This window comes from Cyprinodon tularosa, unplaced genomic scaffold (genome assembly GCF_016077235.1).
Source record: "Cyprinodon tularosa strain WSP-4 unplaced genomic scaffold, ASM1607723v1 ctg136, whole genome shotgun sequence".
In the NCBI taxonomy this organism is placed as follows: domain Eukaryota; kingdom Metazoa; phylum Chordata; class Actinopteri; order Cyprinodontiformes; family Cyprinodontidae; genus Cyprinodon; species Cyprinodon tularosa.
Genome location: NW_024038178.1, coordinates 426,349 through 448,526, shown reverse-complemented (window position 1 = coordinate 448,526; position 22,178 = coordinate 426,349). Strand labels below are relative to the sequence as shown.

General features: G+C 38.7%; 2 protein-coding genes across 3 annotated transcripts; one reads left to right on the top strand and one right to left on the bottom strand.

The window, feature by feature from the left end:
- Nucleotides 1–329: 329 nt before the first annotated feature.
- eme1 (essential meiotic structure-specific endonuclease 1) lies at nt 330–15,301 on the bottom strand. 2 transcript variants are annotated; one of them, XM_038277946.1, is made up of 9 exons: nt 15,147–15,301; nt 14,002–14,615; nt 13,803–13,930; nt 13,611–13,700; nt 11,011–11,132; nt 9,540–9,678; nt 4,476–4,591; nt 4,182–4,371; nt 330–650 (listed from the first exon to the last, which is right to left on the bottom strand). In XM_038277946.1, exons 1-9 carry the CDS (start codon nt 15,149–15,151, stop codon nt 474–476), a joined length of 1,581 nt encoding a protein of 526 aa, XP_038133874.1. In that variant the 5' UTR covers nt 15,152–15,301; the 3' UTR covers nt 330–473. The 2 variants fall into 2 exon arrangements, with proteins under 2 accessions (XP_038133874.1, XP_038133875.1); XM_038277947.1 differs by lacking the exon at nt 15,147–15,301 and adding an exon at nt 14,711–15,095.
- Nucleotides 15,302–16,488: 1,187 nt separating this feature from the next.
- mrpl27 (mitochondrial ribosomal protein L27) lies at nt 16,489–21,159 on the top strand. The gene is made up of 4 exons (XM_038277944.1): nt 16,489–16,586; nt 16,765–16,893; nt 18,603–18,670; nt 20,596–21,159. Exons 1-4 carry the CDS (start codon nt 16,547–16,549, stop codon nt 20,800–20,802), a joined length of 444 nt encoding a protein of 147 aa, XP_038133872.1. The 5' UTR covers nt 16,489–16,546; the 3' UTR covers nt 20,803–21,159.
- The last annotated feature ends 1,019 nt before the right edge of the window (nt 21,160–22,178 follow it).

The window sequence follows — 22,178 nt, the reverse complement described above, 5'->3', positions numbered from 1 at the left end:
TATCATACTTAAAAAATTAGGGCATTGAAAGTTAATTAAAGCAGACTAATATAAAAGCAAGCAGAGATTCAATGCAAAGTATTTACCCTACAGCATGCTTTCCAGCACTCCTTTTGCCCTCTTAATAATCTGCAACTCATTCTGCATCCTACCAACATCTGATCATCAGTGCATCAATGTTCCTTTGAACTTTGAACAGTCACATAACCTTTCAGCTCTTGAACGTTTGCATCATTAGTTCCAGTAATTATAGATTAGATACTGAACAAAAGAAGGTTCTATTTTTATCAGATGAGGCTCTATAAAAGAAATGGAAGGTAGTCCAGAACTGTATTGATATAAAACTTTATTGCAGAAAGACACAATCTGAATGAACTGATCAATTAGTCAGAAATGCCATGATCTCCAACTTCCATTTATTATGACATATCAAAGTTGAAGGGTTAGAGCAGAGTTAGGAGAACGCCGGAAGCTCAAACAGCAGCATCCAGAATCTGCTCAGGGTCACAGGAATGCATCAGGAGGTAAAGACGTTTGGAAAGCTCCGGGCCGACTCGCCGAGTGGTGGAGGTGATGCCTTCACCTCGGCGGATCAGAAGGTCTGCCAGAAGAGCCAGCTTCTGATTCTCAGTCTTACACTGACTGTAGGCCTGTGAACACGCAGAGAGATCATGAGCTTTAAGGAAGGATGTCTTAAAGATTAGTTTTATAAAAGTCTTATAGAGGACTTTACTTAGACAAAAGAAAACAGAGAAAATTATTTTATTTTATTTCATAGCAGAAATTTCTGCAATTCCAATATTTTTATAATAACCAAAATTATGGATTTAGTAAGAGAATCTTATCTCATAAAACTTCCAATCATTGCCGGACATCAATAAGTATGAAGAAGATAAAAAGCTGCACCTTTTAGCTGACATACAGCCGCCTCATCATCATCATCATCATCATCATCATCCATGACAGTGGAAATTTGCCCTTTTCTTCACTCTGATCGACCGAATCTCATTATCCACGATCCATAACTGGATTGAAACCCTGTTTTTTTTCTGCTTATTTATCGATAGCTTCAGTTGAGGTTTTTTTTTTTTAAACCTGAGGGGACTTAGCCTTTTTTAAATGTGAGGCTCAGCTGAGTGGAAACCAATCTCTGCCACCGTGGCCTCTAACCACTGTATTGTCTTTCTGACAGCTCTCTTGTTTCCTGACAATCAGCCCAGAGCAACAGTTCATGCAGGTCAACATGCGCTCTGTTTCTGCAGACTCAGACACAGAATCAGGAATATTTTGGCTTCATTTCATCACAATAAATGGTGATTTCATTTTTTACCTGGTACTTGATTTAAATAAAGAAAATCTTCAATTCATTTAAACAATAAAAGTGTTCATAAAAGATGTTTACTAAAAAACGTTTGGCTATTTATTAATTCAATTCTGTGATATTGTTGTTTCTTGGTAAAGCTGTGGAGTAAAAATAAAAATTAATGAAACAACCTTTAAAAATCATTACTTAGACAACTTTTATTTTCATTTTGTATACAGATACAAAACGAAATTTTGTTTTGTACAGCTTTCAGACAGTAAATGAGCAGAAGCTTAGCAGAGAAATGAACATTACCATTTAGTAAAATGCAGCAGTGATAAAATGTAAACTGTTTAACTTTAAGTTTTTCAGGACCAATTTTCTTATAATGCTCCATAAGGGCCTCTATTATTGCAAAACTTTAAAGGTAAGATACTGACTACTAACAAGTATCTTCACAGATACTAATTAATTGAGTCATTTCAAAAGATTCTTGTATTTTATGACCTTTATGACCAGGTCTATTGTTGAACCCATTTATTATATATTAATATTCGCTCATCCTCGACTCTCATATGAACTTAATCCATAAGGTTCAATATGACAGCTTCCACTTTTCTGGGAAGAAAACATGCCCCAAAATCCACACATTATAGCAGCATGATAATTTTACCATTCTTCCAGACACATAATACTGTAGTAATAGAAGGATGTTGGATGAGTACAATTAATCAGATTCATTGTGATTAATCGATTATTGAAATATTCAGCAACTAATTCAGTAATAGATTAATCGTTAACTGGAGTATGGAGACTCTATTAGACATGCCTTTAGCTGACAGAGCGACCCACTTAGAGCAGTAATTATACCAAAACTTTTTTTTTTCAGCGTTTTATTATCATCATCATTAAACTGTCACAAGTACAGTGCAATAAAATTCACTCTCTGCATTTACCCATCCTCTAGGGGAGCAGTGCAGGGTTAAGGGTTTTTTGCTTAGGGATCCCCTGTTTTGCTCAGTCTTTGGGAGTGGGTTTTGAACTCACAACCTCAGGATTCCAAGCTCTATGCCCTAACCACAAGGCCATGTAAAAAATTATTTAAGAATATTTGCATTTAAGATAAAAAAAATATATATATATTTTAATCTATGCTCTATCCAGAACTCCTCAGGTGGAAAAGTTTTTGTTTCACCTCATTCTGTGAAAAATCTTCTTTAGGGAACCTTTTGCTATCTGATTTTTAATTGATAAAACAGATTAATCGATTTGCAAATTAATCATTAGTTGCAGCCCTAATGAGAAGGACCGAGTCTCCATCTTTGCTTGATTTGATCCCAGAGCTCCATCCAGGCTAGTCAGGCTCATCCACATCAAAGCACCTCATCCATGTCTTTAAGGAGTTTTCTTTGTGCACTGGTGCATGTTGGATGCGGAAGGTGATATCTAAAAGTTAGGAGGCTGGAACTTTCCAAAACCTTTTGGTCTGCTGAGGCATTCAGCATGGATGCAACTGCTCAGCCATAGAATGAAGCTGTTCTTGAGCTAATCTGAAGGCCGCATTGAAGGATTGGACCTTTGTAGTGATTGAGGTTATTATCGCTAACTAAAACAAACAAAATGGGGAAAACTACAATTAGAAAATATTTTGGTTAACTGAAATAAAAAAAAAACTGTAATAAGAGTTTACAAAAGTAATTTTGTTTTTTATCGTACAGCATTAATACGAGATCTAGTCTACAGCTGTTGTTTTCGCTTTTTTTTTTTTTGCTGTACTGCATTACGCCACGAGATGGCAGTACGGCAGTCAGGTCATTTGTTTTGCTGCAGCGGTCTGTCCTCATCAGGGATTTTATTTGTATTATTTGGGTTTTTAGTCTTGCCCCCTGGTATATATTTAATTTCATTTTATTTCCTTTATTTAACCAGGTAAACCCTGTTGAGATCTGGATCTCATTTTCAAGGGGTTCCTCGGCAGAGATACACTGCAACCTGGTTACAAAAATAAAACCAATTTATTTCAACTCTACAGGAGTTGAGCCCAGTCTCTTTGGTTCGGCGGCTTTAATGCAGCAAATAAATGACAAAATGTGTGATTTCAGGACAATTGAATTCTTCGTGCCTGCTGCTAGCACATTCTTGTGCTAAAAAAAAAAGAAATTAGCCCCTTCTTTCATTTCCAACTTTGACTTCCTCCTCTGACGGTTAGAAAATATCTACAGAAAAGCAGCACCTTTTTATAAGCCACATGGTTCAAAGCATGGGGAGAAAGTAGCGGCTTATAGTCCAGAAAATATAAACTAATAAAAATTTCTAAACTATTTAAACCTTTGTAGTGAAATGCCATAGAAAGTTGCCGTCCTCTCTCCACCCAACCTTCACCCCGCTCCATCAGTTTAAGAAGCCCTCCACTTCATGGCTGCTGCTTTCAGTGAAATCCTCTGTTTTAAAACAGTTAATGGTTGAAAATAGGAGTGAAGAAGCTTAACAGTTAAACCTGTTGCACATCCTATCAGAACACCAACCTAGAATTTTAAAATTTTGATTCTTTAAAAAGGTTTATAGAAACATTCTGTAAGCAGAGGTGCTTGATTTATTCACCTGTAGCCATGGAAGGCATTAGAACACCTGAGTAGATACTATGGTAATACAGAGTATGTCTCTGAACTGGTGGCCCACTGGGGGATAATTAGTGACAGAACGTCCAACATTTATGCTCATTATTAAGACACCCAGATTACATCTAAATTACATAAAACTACTTGTCTCTGTTATTAAAGAGAAGAAAAATATTTCAGTTTTGTTTGTGATTTCTGCATCTCCAAGCTTTTGCAAAGCAACTAAATCTGTGGTGGTCGTAATGAAGGTGAATGCAAACCTTCCTGAGCAGCTGCGGGGAAGGATACGCTGCCAAGATGGCAGCGGCCACATCTGGGCTCACTCTGTTGAACTGCTGAATCTGTCTCTTCCACACTTGCAGCAGGCCCTTCCCGGCTCTGTCCACCCGCTGGCCTCCCGCCCACTCGCTCTCCAGGTAGAAGGAGAAGCCGGTCTGCTCTCGCTCTCTCCTGAAAACAACCAAGAGGCGTGTGGGAAGTGACCGTATGATCCGGCAGAGGCGGCGCTCAGCCAAGCCGTGATGAGAGAGACAAGAGAGCTATGGGATGCTCACTTGAAAGGGGCTTCAGCGACTGCTTTGGTCGTCATGGTGATGTGGTCTGAGAACTCCTTCCAGGTAGATAAGAAGTGGACAGAGACGCCGGTGTGAAGCTGGAGGTGGACCATAGCCTGAAGGGATTTTAGATATGCTTCAGTGAAGATGGAGAAAAAAAAAGAAAGAAAAAAACGTTGCACAGGCATTTATAGAAGCGAACACATAGAAGTTACTCTCATTAGTGTGAGAACAAAAAATACTTCTTAATTTAAAAAACTCTTAAATAACATCAGTACATTTTAAATTTCTTTCACAAGTTAAAGCTTGATTAGCAAATGAGGCTGAATTTACACATTAATATGGCACATTTGACTGTGTTAACATTATTGGGATTAAAATGACCTAAGATACAAGATCCTATCAGCTTAAACACAAGAAAATAGTGTATTAGTATGACAACATGAACTTAAAGATGGTTGGATGATTCAAAAACTCTATAAATTAAAACAAATCATACTCCATTTTGTCCCTCAGAGGTTCCCATATTTTTGATGTAAATGATTAATCAAAAAGCAAGTTTAACATGCTGTGTGTTTAGAAAACAACTTAAGATGAAAATAATTGGAAAAAATAAACTGAAGCCCGTTTTGTGAACTGTTGAAGTATCTTTGTTGCTTTAGATGCTTTCCTGTTCGAATAGTGACCGTATAGTTGAATCAGTAACGTGGAATCCAGTGTGCGGCTGCTTACAGGCTGGAAATGCTACTTTTCTGAGAGCTTTGTTTAATAAAATGTTGATCCTCCAAGGCCTCCAATTGATCAGATGATCATTAACCAAGTTACTTAGAAAATTAAATCTACAAAAGCAGGCGTGCCTCATTTTGTAGATGTGTCTCTTTTCAGAAGAACCTTTCCTACAGGGTGAATTCTCACTGCATTTGTGTGTTTGCAAACAGATGAGAATCCATCTGGTCCCGCTCCTGCTTCAACCATTTGAAACAGACGTCTTCTCCGTCCTTTACAGTCAAAATATGGAGCTGAGCTGTTTTTTGATCCACTCTCGTCGGGCCAGGTCAAGATCGAAAATTGCAATCGCACCAAACAGGAAAAAGGACGGCGAGAAGATCCTGTTTGTCAAATTACAATATGGTAACTTCAGATTTTGTACTACAGATTTTTATATGTTCCCAAAATCTAAATCAATTTACTAATTAGAAGCAAACTATTGATACTTCAACAAATCAGGAAGCAGATTTCTCATGTAGATCATAATATTTATTTTATACCGAGAGGTTTAAAAGTTGAATCAAATCCAGTCACAAAAACTTCCAAGAGCGCAGCTATCTTATCTCAGGCATGAATGTAGACATACTGAATCTGGAAGTCGAGAACAAACATAGTTCATACAAACGAATTTTATATGATCCTATTTATCCCTGTTACACAAATCCACAACGAAAAGAAAATGTTTGGGCAGAAACTGCACAAATGCTGGATGCTGAATTTTTTAATGTGTCATATTAAATTAAGCATTCATTTCCGCATGTTTTTCTCCAATGAATTTAACAATAATATCGTGTATGCTCTCCTCAAGCTCTGAGGAAGTCGGTGCAGAGCAGGACAGTAGGAACCACAGGCGCTGTAGGCTTTGCGCAGGTGGTCTGGAGCACAGTGGAGCGGAACAGAGCGGGGGATTTAAGGGTTATGGGGTAAGGTTTAAGTCGTGACAAAAAAAGCTCTGTAAAGCCCACAGCTGAACCAACATAAACATGGCTACACAGGAGGAGATCCAAATAAAATCCATGATTTTATCTCTTAAAGAGTAACAGAAAGAACCTCCATGCGTACATTGCTGTGGTTTTTCATGGCGTCTGCTGAGACTTTTACTTGTTATTTTGACTGGCTAAAACCAAAACCTGGGAGGCGGGCACTAGCCATTGTTTCACAGCACTGGCTCAGGAGGCGGTGCTGAATGTTGCTCCTTTGAGAAAACAGAAACAATGGAAGAACTAAATCATAGTGCTGCACATTATCAATCTGGCCTTGCAAGTTATTGTCTAACATACCCGAATCAAACAGCTGAGCTAGCAATCTTTTAAAAACTAGTGTTTCCTAGAACAGGCTTAAGCTCATTTTCATCCAGTGTTGCATGAATTTTATATCTTGTATACATGATGGGAGACTCTGACCTCCGTGCAAAGCCTTCTCTGGTACATTTCAAGAATTCTCAATGGAGTTATGATCGACATACTGTGCTGGTCAAAAAATGTATAAAAATAACGTCTCATGCCCCCTGAGCATCTCATCCAATGAATGCTGGTATTGTCATCTTAGAATCAGAGAAAAATAAGTCCATTGATGGAATGACCTGGTTATTGAGTGTATTACGGTAGTCAGCCGTCCTCATTTGGGGAACTAATGTTGCTGAACCTGAACCTAACCAACTGCACTCACCCCGACAGGCTTTTACAGTAGGCACGAGGTAAGATGGGTGGATCCCTTCATCTACCTGACTAGTATCTAAACTCTTGAAATCACAACATCTTTCAGTCCTCCAGAGTCCAGTCTTTATGCTCCTAAGGAAAATGTAGAAAATGTAGAATTGTTTAAGAAAAAAGGAGCAAGTAATTGCTTCAGCTCGGGCTAACTAAATACTTACTTGTGCATATTTATTTAGTTTAATTTAGGTGCCTTTTTTTTTAACTCTTTGGCCAGGCTGTGTATTTGTATCTGGTTTGTCAAGGAGACAGATCTAAAACTTGCAGGACAGAGGCATTAAAAGACTGAAGTTTGAGACCAATCCATCTACCTCTGGAGAGTGAACGGTTTCCACAATGATTAATTATGTAGCAGAGCTGCACGTGCAAAGAATACATGGTTTATGCAGCCATGTACATGCTTTTAAAAATGCCCCAAGTCCTGGCATTATATATATGATAGGAGAGGTATACTATTGTGGTCAAGTGTGAGTCGGCAAGGGGCCATGATTTTCCCTCTTATGCCTCTAAAGCTTTGCAATGAATCTGAAATGATAAGCAGATAAGCAATAGTCTGAAAATGGCATTATGTTATGACCCAACAGCGTCTGAGGCAATTCCCACATCTGGCTAAATGAAAAGAAATATCTACAACAATAATTAGAGCATAACAACTAACCTTAAGAAGTGATTGCTGCCAACTCTGCTAGTTGTATTTGGTCACCAGCTGTTTCTCTTCAGGGCAGCGACACACCTCGAAGTGATAAAATGAGATACGGTCCTTTCTTCCTAGATGGTTGTTTTACCCATATGCTGAGCACCAGATTAACATGGTTTTGTTGGTGTTTTAACGTCATATAGAGAAAAACTACTATAGCTGCTGGTTGTTTTTTATGCATGCAAGCTTTGTTTTCCTGTCCGAGGAGTCACGTCATCGTCCAGGAAGAAGACCACGCTACAATATGAAGCATTTGCACATTTTTCTTTTTGTTTAATTGAATCTTGTTTATGTCCCCAATTAGCAATGGAAATGTTGGATCATGCTTAGAGCACGTATATTCCCCGCAGAACATCTGCAGCAAGTGATATGTTTAGGTAAGGCCGTCCTACGTTTTCGTCCTCAGGTAGCTGTCTTTTTCTGTGCATGCGCACTTTCAGGCGTACAGTATATCTGTGGTGAGCTACGGTTTCAGACTGTAATAAAAGTGGTGAGTCTGACAGTTTGGGGGTCCTTTGCCTGGAAAGATTGCAAATCTTCTTTTGGAAAGTAAGCTTCTATGAGAGATACAAGCAGCAACTTTAAACCAGAGGGTGCACAAGGAGGACCGGGCTCGTGAATGCTATCGCACACGTTTAATAGGCGTTCCCTCTCGGGAGCGGGTACACTGTTTTGGATCTGCAGATATGAAGGTTTTCTAAAAAGAAGAAAAAAAAACGTTGCGCCAATATAAGGAACATTACAGCAGGTCGTTCTTTCTACCTTATATCTTGGTCAGACTCTCCTGTAAACAATAAAAATCCTGGTAGTCATGCAGTTTCTACTTCCAAGTGCCACATCTACAGCTCTTTGCTACTTTTTAAATCCTAATTTGTTGTGAAAATCCTACTGGACATGCTGGAACTATTTCAGGTTACCTGGATCACAAAAGCTAACTTTCAGGCAACCCGATGAGAGATGTTCAAACAGCGTTGAGGCTAATTGAACCAACGAGCCAGTTTGATTGTGGCTGCTGTTTACTGGTTCTGATTTAACACTTTGTGATTATTTTCCTCCCCCCCAGCCAGAGAAAGTGATTATCTAATCACCATCAGATGAGTGCCTTCATCTTTTTTTTTAAACCCCCTGAAGATCAGAACATTGATTAGAGAAAATGAGCTGCATAGTGTGGAACATTTTCTACTGTAGAGTTATATTAAGAAATTAAAACATCCCATTGCAGAGAAATCATTTAGGATGTAAAATGTTAGGGGGAAAAATTTGAATTTATTTAAATCTAAAACAGAAAAAGAAAGGTGAGGGTTAAAGCTGCTATTTTGTACTAGTATTAAGCAACACTAGTATAAAATGTATTAGTGCATTTAAGCTATTGGAATAAAATGCTATTTTATGAAATCTGACTTATCAGTCAGAATTAATACATGGCAAACGGATTTAATTTTCTTAAGAATTAATTATTTTATCTGAATAAAAAATGAATACTTAAAAAAGTAGACATTTATTTAGTTTAAATCTAATAAAATAATGACCTGCAGTGACTCTGCAGAGGGCTGAAAGGAACAGCAGATAATAGACTGAACCAAACTGTAACATCAGTCTCTCTCTCTCTGCCCTTTGTACAATAAAGCGCAGTGATGTGGAGAAACACAGGCGCTCTTCAGCTGAGAAAAAAAAAGCACTAAATAGCTGTTTGACGCAGCAGCAACGCACGCATGCACTACTCAAAAAACTTCAAACAACCCGACTTCAAAAGGGAAAAAAAAAAACCTCTTTAGTGGCTTTATCGCATTAATAATGGATTATTTAATAGTTTTAGGACTACATTTATCTGCAGAGTGAACAGAGTTTGTTTCAGCTTCTTCTTCTGCTCTCAGATGACCATCCTACCTCCTCCACCTCAACTCTGGATACCTCTGGCAGCTTCCCAGTGTGACCACTCTTATGTTTCTTCTTCTCTTTTCCTCCTCTTGGCTCTTCCCCAGCAACAGCCTCTCTGAACCTCTTCTGGCTGTTAGACTTCTGAGCTCTGGGGAAAAAATCAACTTTTTTTTCTGATTGGCAGGAAACCTTTAAAAGCGAGCATTTATAGCAGCACTGATGTCAGCCAGAGCTGGCACAAGAAGCACCAGCTAGGATTTTTACATTAAATGTTTCCCATTTAAGAACTGAAGTACATAGAAACTAATCTGCGATTGTTTTAGGTTTGCAAATACATGAAGGAATGAATTATTTTAAAATAATTAAAAATTAATCCATAAAAACAGACATTTATTTGATTTTTAAATCTTATAATAAATCAATTAGATTTAGATCTCATTTAAATCTTTGGGTCATCAATCATTAAAAATAACTTTCTTGGATAGAAAAAACTTTTTTTAACGCAAATAAAAATGTTCTTCCAGCTACATGTAACCTGACAGAAACATTTCCCCCGAATTTTAAGATTTATGTAATTTTAATACATACAAAATTCCTGTGTTCTTTTTTCCAGCTCATTTTAAACCAAACCTATTAAATACACCTAACATGGTCCAAATTCCTTTGTATAATAAAGCTTATTTATTTGTAATACATACATTTATTTCTTTATATTTATGTAATTCACTCATTAAGTCACATTTATAGAGCACGCATCATACTTCATCAATACTACATATATAAACCTGACTGTTATGTATTGAATAAAATAATCTATAGTAAACTCATGAATATGCATCAGGTAAGGTTTATTTTATAGTTTTTTGCTAAAATGATCTAAAAACAAGTAAATGGGAATTTGTTACGTATTAAAAATACATATATCGTAAAATTTAAGGGAAATGCTTTCTCTCAGTGTAGGATGATCTCACCCAGGTTGGACCTAAGAAAATATTATGAAAGAACATTATTTTAGGTAAGTAATCGGATGGTAACGTTGCAGAGTTAGGCGAACAGCAGCTTAAGCTAAAAAATGACAAGTTTAAACACGAGTTAGAAAGGTTATAACTAAACTGTGGTATATAATCCACAAAAAAAATATGTTTTTTTATACAGTTAAAATGTGATTTTTTTTTTGTTTTTGCTGCTCTATCTACCCCAGTGAGCATTTCCCTCTGGTTCTCAGCTGTACCCTCCCCCTGAGAGCCATCTGCTTCTTTTGGTTGATAGTAAACTGATTGATAGTTGGAAATCATTATTTTCTCCAAATTGAGTTTTGTATTTTTGTACAAGAACTAACTTCATCCGTTTGCTACAAGCTTTCTAGCTACAAAGGAAAATTAGACCCTGACTTTTTGCCACTGAGCTCAGATGAATGAAAGGAATTTGTATCTGATTCAATAAAAACCTCTTTTTCAACCTCTTCATTGAGCCAACTCACCTGAAGTAGTTCTCCAACTCGATGACTGCCAGGCTGAGTGTTTTGGCGGGATGACGCCGCTGCTGCCCCTGGACCCACGACGTGAGGGTGGGACTGCAGTCTGACCTGCCATGCCTCTCCACCTGGGTTAAAACAGGCAGAAAGACAGAATTAATACACATTTATCCTGAATAATGCCTCTTAAAGATATTCATTCTGCTGCTTTATTGTTGTTAGAGTTTAAGGTCTTGTTCAGAAAATAGTATCTAAGACTAAAATTTATTTTTGTTAATTTTCTCTAATCAGAATAGAACTACGTTCATAAACTTTAGAGGTTCATGGAGGTACTGCATGGGGGTTGCGAAAGTTTTGGTTGATTAGACTTTTTTTATGTTCCCCCTGCAATTTTTTCCACTATTTTAAATATCTTTAAATCCACATTAACATGAATTCAACACACTGCATTAAACAGATAAATGGAGGCAGAAGATGTCTTTCAGTCATCAATGCACACATTCAGCGACACACAGGAGCTCTTTCAAGCTGGGCACCATTTCATTCACAACACCTGTCCCATCAATGAGGAATAAGAATCAAAATACTTTAATAATCCCAGGGAGAAATTACTTTTGTTACATTACTCCAACTGTAATAGAGTGACTATAGGACCAGTTTGATATAATACAATTTATATAATTATGGGTTTCTGCTCTCAGTTTGGGGGTCCTTGGCCTGGAAAACGTTGAAGACCTCCGCTTTAGAGAGTGCTTACTCTGGAGCAACCAAAAAAAAACAACCTTCAAAAGTTAAATAACTAGTTCAGTTTAAACACATCTTTTACAGCTGCAACACCACTGAGAGGTTGATGAGTCATGAAAGTCAGGATGATATGGGCTGATTGATTAAAAAAAAAATAAATTTTATCGTAAAAACTCCTCTTGAATGGAGTCAATGACTTGGCAAGATTTGCTCCTCCTGGATGAACTTATAGCGACAGTACAGTCCCTGACAATAGTCTTGTCACTTATCAATTTTCTAGGAACATCTTGGCTCATGTGAGAACTAAACCCTCCCAAATGATGTTCAATCTATCAACTGGAATTTGCTAAAACGATGAAAGATTGATAATTTATTGAAATCTGCCAAATAATCGAACTTTCTTAAGTGAAGCAAACTTATTTAGGTAACTTGATTATAATCTGGGAGAGTTTAAGTTCTCATAGGAGCAATTTCTGAAACCAGTGGATGAATTAAAAATCAGGAAATACACCGTTGTTTCTAGAAAGTGACAAGACTATTGGCAAGGACTGTAGATATTAACTTGTATTGTGTCATTGACTCTGCAGCAATCCCTCACCCTGAACTCGCATGAGGCGAAAGTGGAGAAGAAAAACTCCCTTTTAAATAGGAAGAAACTTCCAGCAGAATAAGGTGATTGGAGTTTCAAGAAGAACAACATATACCCTGCTACCCTACTTATCTTGTCTTCTGTTGGAGCAAGTGCTGAGTTTTTTTTTGTTGCAATTTTTGAAGTATGAATTTTTTTTTCCTCCCCTCGCCGATTGTGATTCCTTTCCCTTTTTTTTTTTTCTTAATGCAAAGGACAGCACCTTTTTACGACAGCAAGGGCTCGACACCTTGTCCCCCCCATATCTTGGATGTTTTTTACCAAAACTGAAATTTCGCCCTAGTGGAGCACCGCTCAAGGCTGGGTTAAAAATAAAGTAATCTTGAAATCTTGAATCTTGAAACAGGATGTCTGTCTGGGAGAGAAACAGTTAAACAGATGAGCCCATATATATGTCTAAGAGAGAAACAGGACTAAGCCCTGAAAAGCAGGCATCTATAATGGAATTTTTTGACCGGCAGCATGTCAGCAGATTAAAAAACTCAATCCATTTTAACTCCAAGTCAGAAAGGCAAGAAAAAAAAAAAAGCCAAGGAGGGGTCGAATGGTTTTGCAGATCAGACACATATTGAGGAAACACATTGTTATTTCCTCCTCCACATCCAGGAGAAGTGCCTTCTAATGACAAAACTGAAGTTTAACATCTGAGTATGATGCCATTTCTGTATATGTCCCATAATTTTCCTAAGCATCCAAGCATCTTTATTTTTTATTCCAGTTATTCTCGTGTTTCCCTTCCTATTAATTCAATTCAATTTAGTTTATTTTTATAGCGCCAAATCACAACACATTCATCTCAAGGCACCTTACAGTTCACCAGATCATTCGGTGAAATTGATTCAAAGTTTTCTATCTAAGGAAAACCAGTTGAATGCATCAACTCATTGACTCGAATGCAATCCCTCACACCAAGCATGCTTGTAGCGACAGTGGAGGAAAAACTCCCTTTTAACAGGAAGAAACCTCCAGCAGAACCAGGCTCAGTGTGAGCAGCCATCTGTCGAGGCCGATTGGGGTTCAAGGAGACAGAAGCAGAGATACAAAAAGCAGGTGTAAAAGGTGGACCCATCCAGGAAACACACAGCCAGGCAGACGAGCACCGAGCCAGCTCCCATGTCAGAGGATGAAGAGAGCACATCCAGTTAGTCACAGTCAGAGAAAAGTTGCTGGAGGCCGTTTTCCAAACTCCAGGCGCCAGCGTTCTCAAGCTCACCTGAATATAGTTGTGAATGAGAGTGATTAAGTCCTCCACCGTCATCTGCATCACCACATGAGGCTCTGGCACACAGCCTGCATCGCCCAGCTGAAACGGTTGGAGTAGTTGGAGCTGAGATAGGGTTTTGTTACAAGCAGAACTGCTACCTGTTCAAAGCATTTGAGTTTTTTTGGTGTTTTTTTTTACTACCTGTGTAGTGGGAGCTCTCCTCGCCCAGGTGATGCTGCGTGGGAGCTCCTGTTTCTCTATGGAGCAGCTACAGCCCAGAGCTTGCACCGCTGCCAGCAGGGTCCCGCCTCCTTCCAGCTGCAACAGAGCTACAATAGAAACAAACATTTAAGCAATCCGGGTTCTAATGAATCAGATTTGAGATGTTTCGGTTTTCTACCTGGATCCACAGCAACCACCATATGCTTGATGCACTCCTCTGGCCTCAGGGCCTTGGCGGCCTCAGCCAGAGCTTTCCTCTCCGCTCTCTGCCTTTCTTGTTCCTGCTGCTGTCTCTCTCTGGCCTGCCTCCTCTTCAGAGCCTCCTCCCTGGAAGCCTGAATCTCCTCAGCTGTCCGTTTTGGGGCTTTCGTCCGAGTAGGAGAGGGGTCTCCGCTCTCAGATGTAGAGAAAGCCCTGAGAGGAGGGTTATCTACTTTCTTTGGAGTCGTTCTTCTCTCCTGATGCAAGGTGAGGAAGCGCTCCGACTCAGATCCTGGCTCATTGGGTGCATTTCTTTCAGTGAGGACGGCCCTGTCCTGTCTGAGCTTCAGTCTCTGAGCCAGAGGGACGTACGGTAACTCATCCTCTGAGTCGCTGCTGATCATCATCACGTCAACAGATCCAGAGTTACCCTGAACTGATGAGGAGACGAAGGGTTTAGAGTAAAAGCAGTTCTGGTTTGGTTCCTTTGAGCTTTTCTGGGAAGCCACATCGGTGTTTGGACGAGGTTGGAGGAAATCAAACACAGGAAGCTCCTCATCTGAACCACTGCTGCCTTCAAAACCATCACATCTACAAATAAAGCACAGAAACAGGATGATCAGTCAGGTTCTTGCTTTTTTCCCCTCTGGTTTAACACATTCACACAAAAAAAACAGAACATTTACAGTTTGTCTTGATGATAAAGGTTAGTTTAGAGCTGGTAAATTAGGCAACAACAACCAATCTCATGTTGGTGTCTAACTGAGCTTCACTAACTGCCACCTCAGACTCTGCTGTTAGAAGATAAGGAGGAACCATTTACACAAAGTCTGTCAGAGTGACTTTATCTGTTGCCTCAGAAATAATTGCTTTTTAAACTTCCAGCTACTAGTCGGGCACCTAAAAAGAGCTCGCTGGACAGACAGAAATTACTTCTTAAATTGAGTTTGGCGCAGCATTAAGGTTTCCTTAGAAAGACAAACGACAGATAACACAGAGAAGCTAAGTTCAATTTAAACAACAAAAGGCGAACCCTGCTGCACCCGTTTCTAATAAACCAAACATTCAGCGCTTTAACTAACTTCTAACTACAAACCGAAGCTTGTTTTTGTGGCTACATACATCATGGTGAGCCGATGTTTGATTTCCCCGGGTTATGCGGCATTCACTGACCATCGGATTTGAGACTTCTTTTTGTTCTTTGTTAGATTGGTGGATTGCAAACAGGTTATAGGTGCATACCGCCACCTACTGTACATGAGTGTGTAGCTCTATAGTTCAACCTACTATATTCTATTTTTTATTTTTGTGTTATGTTAAAATATATTAAAAAAAAATCTTTTTTAATTACGGAGTTCTTCTTCTTCTTATGTTTTTTATTGGCGAATGGCAACTACCTTAAGGTGCATTTACCGCCACCTACCAGACTGGAGTGTGGTCATCAATGATGTCAGATGGAACTTATTAATTCATACCTCAATGGTATGCATTAATCTGCATATTATCTATCTATCAATGTATATATATATATATAAATATATATATATATATATATATATATATATATATATATATATATATATATATATATATATATATATATATATATATATATATATATATATATATATATATATATATATATATATATAAACCTACATATGTGTATTCACATGCATACCCACACTTATATTATTAGTTTAAATACGATTAAATAATCCAGTGGGTTTTTCTTTATCTAATTAACTGATTTCTAGCAGAATTAGATTTGATTCCTAAAAGGTTTATCATTGAAGATCCAATTTTTAAATGCTGATGTTCCTGTGAATACTTATTACATTCTAATCATACAAGTGGAGTTTTTCCTCTCCACTGTTGCTACAAGCATGCTTAGTGTGAGGGATTGCATTCGAGTCAATGAGTTGATGCAATCAACTGGTTTTCCTTAGATAGAAAACATTGAATCAATTTGACTGTGTGATCTGGTAAAATCGAAAAGGCCTTGAGATGACATTTGTTGTGAATTGGTGCTATAGAAATAAACTGAATTGAATTGAATATGAATTATTATGATATCTGCTGTCTTCTGCATAGAATCTGCATCCAACCAATATTTTGGGGGTGGCCGCAACCTTACACAGGCCACCATTCTTCTGCATGGTACAGTGAGACATCTCTTCCAGTTCTCTGATGGTACTATCCTGACTTTGTTGATATCCTAATCTATTAATTATACTAATATAAAAATAAGTGATTGATCTGAAACTATTTAATGTGTTTACAATCCGAAATAACTAAAGTTATCATGTTTATATAATATAATCATCAAGTTTATAGAATATAAGCAGCAAAATGTATTCCTAATACTCCATCCTACTTCCGTAGATACGTGATAATGGGAGTTAATAGACAATATAGGTGAGATTATTTAATTTTATTTTGAAACTCGTATTTCCCACGCTGAACACAGCAGAAGGATCCGGATATGACGTCTAGGATATTGCGTATTGGTGACGTTCAAAATGGCGGCGTTCGCGTCCTTGATGCTCAAGTCCAGAGCAGGTAGGAAAAGGGCTTAATTTAAAATAAAAATGCGTGTCTGGTGTGGTGTAAAGGTGACCGTTATAGCAGGCTTTCTTACTGGAAGCTGACCTAACTAACTTGCTAGCTAGCTAGCTGCACAGACAGTGAAATTAGTTTATAAAAACTCACTGAAGCATCCCTGCTTTGCTCGTTTCAGGTGTGCTGGTTTCCAGTCAGAACTGTCTGCTGGACTCTTTGAGGTTTGCTTCTAAGAAGGCCGGAGGCAGCAGCAAAAACCTCGGAGGGAAGAGTCCTGGTCGGAGGTTTGGTTTTAAGAAATTGGACGGTAAGATTTGGCCCTTTTGAAGGTTCCTTTTTCGTCCACATGTAGATTTTTTTACTGAGTCGAAACACACCTAAACATGAGTGGTTTTTGATTCATTACCTTATTTTAAGTCAACATAACCTTTTCAGATATGCTTGATTTTACTCACCCGTAGATTAATAAGTAGTGATGGGTTCATGAGGCGTCATGAAGCGTTAGCAAACTGTATTAATACTGTTTTGATACCAGGGCTAGGTATCATCTGGAATGAGCCGATACGATACGATTCTCGATGCATAGCTCACGGTACGATTCTCGATGTAGCTTAGCTTTATTGGATTTGACTCCAATATCGACATTTGTTACTTACAAATTAATTCTGTCATTCACTCAACAAAATCAGCCAAATATTATATTTATTTACAATATTTTTTTACACTGATGTTGTAATCAGGAAGAAAAAAAAAAAGGTTAAGGGTATGGGCTAAGCAATTGAAATGTAATGTATCAGTTAGCACAGCTGTGATGGTCATGTTAGCTGCATTATCTGTGTCTTTGGATGCTATGCCCCACAGATCCAGCGCCGTTTGTTCCCGTATGGCTCTCATTCATGGCTCTTGTTTGTAAAACAAACAGTTTTAGCTCCCAGACCTTGGTAATGAAATGACGTTATTGTCACATGATTCTGTGGCTCGAGACGTCCAACCATCGCACGTAAGGGCCACTCTTGCAGCTGAACTTAGAGAAGTTTTGACACGTTCTTTGACTTCTTTGTACTTCTTGGCGAGAGGCTGGGATGAGGTAATGGCTCCAGTGTATTTACCATGCACCGATAAGCCTCTATTTTCATCCAAGCAGTAAGGACGCAAATCTAGGCAGATAAAACGCACCAGTGAGTCGGTAATCCCGATGGCACTGGTCGAGGTAGATAAAAACCCATAAAAGTGGTGCTGTCTGAGGTCATTTGCTTCGGGTCTACAGGTTGCTGTTGTGTCTTTGGTGCTGCTAGCTTGACAGTGTGGTGCCTCTGTAGGTGAGCCTGCAAGTTACCCGTGTTTCCAGTATACACGGGCAACAGTATACATATTGTACAAATGCAATGTACAATATTTGCACATTGTATTTGTTTTTTTTAAGTCCTTGGCACACTGTAACAGGGGTAGGGAGGTATATTCAGGGTTTCTGCGGGTCATTAAAAATCATTGAATTATTGTCTTTTATATTAAGGCCTTAGTTGGCATTAAAATTCATTAAATGTGATTATCGTGACATTTAAAATGCTTTATTAAAAAAAAAAATACTTTTATAAAAAGTGTGTGTGTGAGAGAGAGAGTGAGATGCCATGCCTTAATTCCTTGGGAGAGCAGTGTTCCTGCTAAGGTCCTTGATTTTAGAGTCTATTGGTTTCTGATGAGGGATAAATAGTTTTGTTTATTTTTGAGTCACATCTATGCAACATTCTGTCATGATGAGAAACAACAAATGTAATCAGATGGACATGTTTTCAAATGTTTCCATCATCTGTGTTTCTCAGTAGTTTTATTTTCCTGATGGCATAAGTCACAGGATCTGACTGTTCCACACGTATGCTCTGAATATCGCTGCTGGTTTTACACTTTATATTTGCTATTATCAACTTTTACTATCAGCAGCTCTTGAGGTTCTGAAAGCTGCTTTTGAAATGCACCCCCTCTTCTTTGTGCTAAATATTTTCCTCTTTTGCTCATAAGGTGAGTTTGTCCATGCTGGGAACATCCTTGCAACACAGAGGAAGATGAGGTATCACCCCGGAGCACATGTGAGTTACCCTTTTTAGGTTTTTATTTGCAGGGAGGAAAGTTTAATACTAAACCAGTTTCAGAGGAAAACAAAGAGCCGTCCTGATTGGTTTGATTAAATATCTGTTGATGTGTGTTAAATGTTTTTAGCATTCCTTAAATGCTGTTCTTATGGTGCGTTCACACAGCAGCCAGTAAACGCAGGGATATCCAGGAGCTCTGCAGGTAGTTCAGATGAGGATTTCAGATGCTCAGTTTACACTCTGGACTGCATAAAAAATATAATTATTTTTAATATGGACCAATGATGTCGCCATCCTAGTAGACCAGGGGTGCCCCAAGTCCAGTCCTTAACAGCTACTTTCCTGTAACTCTTAGATGCATCTCTTCTCTAACGCACCTGAATCGAAAAGCTCAATCCCATCATTCAGCTCAGCAAAGGCGTGGTAACGAGCCGCTCATTTGATTCAGGTGTGTTAAAAATGGGGTGCATCAAAAGGTTGCAGGATAGTAGCTCTTGATACTGGACTTGAGCACCCCTGTAGTAGTCGGTAGCACTTCACTGGTTCCTGATCCTTATTTAGTGTGTTAGGATAATTATCATTGATGATGTGTGAGTTTATTAGACCTTGGCTGCCTACTAATATCAGAACTGATGTTTTCCACAATAGTTTATCTAATTAGGACGTTTCTGTGTCTGGATATCCAGTTATAATCTTCATTCTGTATGTGGCAAAGATTTGGGAATGGAATCTCATTGTCCTTCAGCTAAGAGGGAATGTAATATTTTGATAAGGCTGGAGCCATGGATGTCTAATCATCTGCTAATGTGTATGATATAAAATATGATGTCAGACTGGAGATGTATAAAATGCCTTTTTAACTGTTAATCGGAGCAACTTCCTGAGAAGTGAGCCCAGAGGTGAGCAGCTGCCTTCTGTAAACTCTAAGCAATTTCTCCGATCTGAGTGTTGTCATGTCTCCTGGTTATATAATACATATAAGTTAGTAGTATAAGAGTTTGTGCCGAGTTCTTTTCAGGAAAAAGAACCAGAGAGATAGAGCTTCAAGGTGCAGACACATAGCCTATCTTTAACAACAGGCTGTAATGATCACCAGCCTCCCAAACCCCCTTCTTTGGACCTACTCTCACCCTTGGCAAATCTGTGTAATTTCCTGTCAAGGTCTCAGTGTTTATTGGCATTTCATAATAAAAGCACAGGTGATACTTAACATCATGGACTAATGCTAAATTGTTTTCTATGAACAAGTTTTGAATCACCTTGGGAGACCATCATTCTTTTTTATAAGCCGGAAAAGCTCTGAAACAAAGAGTCCAGTTTGGTTTTATCCCGACGTAGCTCTGATTTTGTCTGATTCGTGACTTCATTGTAAATTTAACCCCTCAGAAAGCACCAATGCTGGGCAGTGAGTGATGGGGGAAGTGAGGACGATTAGCAGTCCTTCAAGGACTAAAGTAAAGCAGCTTTATTTTTTAAAAACACCTAAAAACCCCTTGAGCACATTGTTTATTTATGCTTTTATTAATATTGTTTATCTCTGTATCCCATTTTAATTGAAAAAGCTTCACCTACAACCAGTCCCTGATTGGCTGCCGTGATTTCAAAGAAACATTCAGCTTGTTTCAACTTCATCAATCACCACTCCTCTCTATATGCGGCGCTGCTGTTTGACAACACCTCAGCTCTATCTAGTGGTAGTGAGGTTGTCACCGCATGGAGTTCGCCGCTTCACCGCCCTTCTCAAGCGGTTTATATAAGGAGTTCTTTTGAATCCACGGCATTCGCCGTTGTCACCACTTCCTGTGTGAATGCACCATTAGAGTTTAAAACGAGCAATTATAATACCAAACTTTTTTTTTCCCATTAAAAAAAAACTGTATCATAGGGAGTGTAACAAGGTTTCTAATCTCTCTGTCTTGCAGGTTGGCATGGGAACCAACAATACCATATTTGCACTGGAGGATGGCTTGGTCAGGTTCACCAAAGAGGTCTACATCCCCCCTCCCCGAACCGCTGAGGTCACCAGAGTCATCACCAAGCTGCCCAAAGGAGCCGTGCTCTACAAGACCTTCATCAACGTGCTGCCAGTGAAACAGGAGGGGAAATTTAAACTGGTGGACCTGGTCTGAAGAGTGTGAGCTCAGTGACGACTCATTCACAGAACAATAACAGGAAGTCAATGGACTGGATAGACTCTGATTGGCTGTCTGTTTCTGCTTATACTGACCGTCCCGCTCTGACTCCCTCTGGAACTGAACAGAAAGAACAAACCTCCCTGAAGAACTAACTTTTAAACACATACTGTTGTATTCAGAGCTGATTCTCATTGAAAAAGAGGTTTTTCTGTCAGCAGCGTATTTATTACAGCTCCAGAATAATTGCAGATGAGACAGATTAGAGAGATGTGGCATTTAATTCAGATTTCTCTCCATGTTAAGGTCATTTCTGAGCCTTGGATTAGTGGTAATAAAATATTCTATGTAAAACTTTTGGCCTTGAGTGGGTTTCCTTTTGGGTGGCTGTGGTGAGTACATTTGAGTCGCTGCATTTGCTCCTATTTGGAGTAAAAATCAAGTTTTTTGTTTTGTTTTTTTTTCCCTTTAAGGCAAACTTGTATAGAAGAGAGGAACTAGTCATTCCCTCATTTAACCACCAGGTGTCGCACAGTCACTGTTTTTAAACGAGTAGCTGCACAATAAACAAATATATTGCAATGGTGGTTTGTTTTGTTTTTTTTCCCCATGTAAAGAGAATTTGGACCATGAAAGGACTGGTAATATGTAGAATCTACTTAATTCCATTTCAAATCAAGCCAGGATGAGTTATCTGTTTAGTTAGTCTTAAATGCATCTCTTTCTCTAGAGGGGTGAAGTTAGAAGGTGTGGAGGGCAAAATCCACACTTTTACTGTTGCTAGAAAAGGTGAATACCTACTTTAGCCAGTAGGTGGCACATCCCATTTTTTTAAATATGGCTTATTAAGCATGTTTTTTAAACTTTTTCTGACTTTTAACAAATCTTTCTAGAGAAACTGGCTGAAAACAGTAAAGACTCATTGACCTGGCGGTTTCTCTTCTCCAAATGTTTTTTTTTTTCACAGAGAACTGGAGATAAAGAGCTGCAGTTATCTGTGAGCTCGGTGGTATGCAGAGGGAGTGTGTTGGTGACACTTGGTGTAAAGCAGGGAGGTGGAATGCTATCCTGGAGAAGAAGGGAATGATTGATGTGAGGAGTAGCACCCATGTTGGGTCAAATTTGTTTTTGGGTCATTTTAGGTCAGAAATATTTCTACATTGGAGCCTACTCTGATTTTCTGGTTAACTGAGCCTCTTTCCATTTATTCTAGATTTTCAGGCTCATTGCTTTCAATAGTTTAAGATTCTAGTGATTTAGCTTATCTGCATTTACAGTTCCGTGTAAAACAACCTCGGCTGTTTTTATTACGAATACAAAAGTCAACATTATTGGCTTGGGGAGACAAACACAAATGATTAGGTTCCACATTC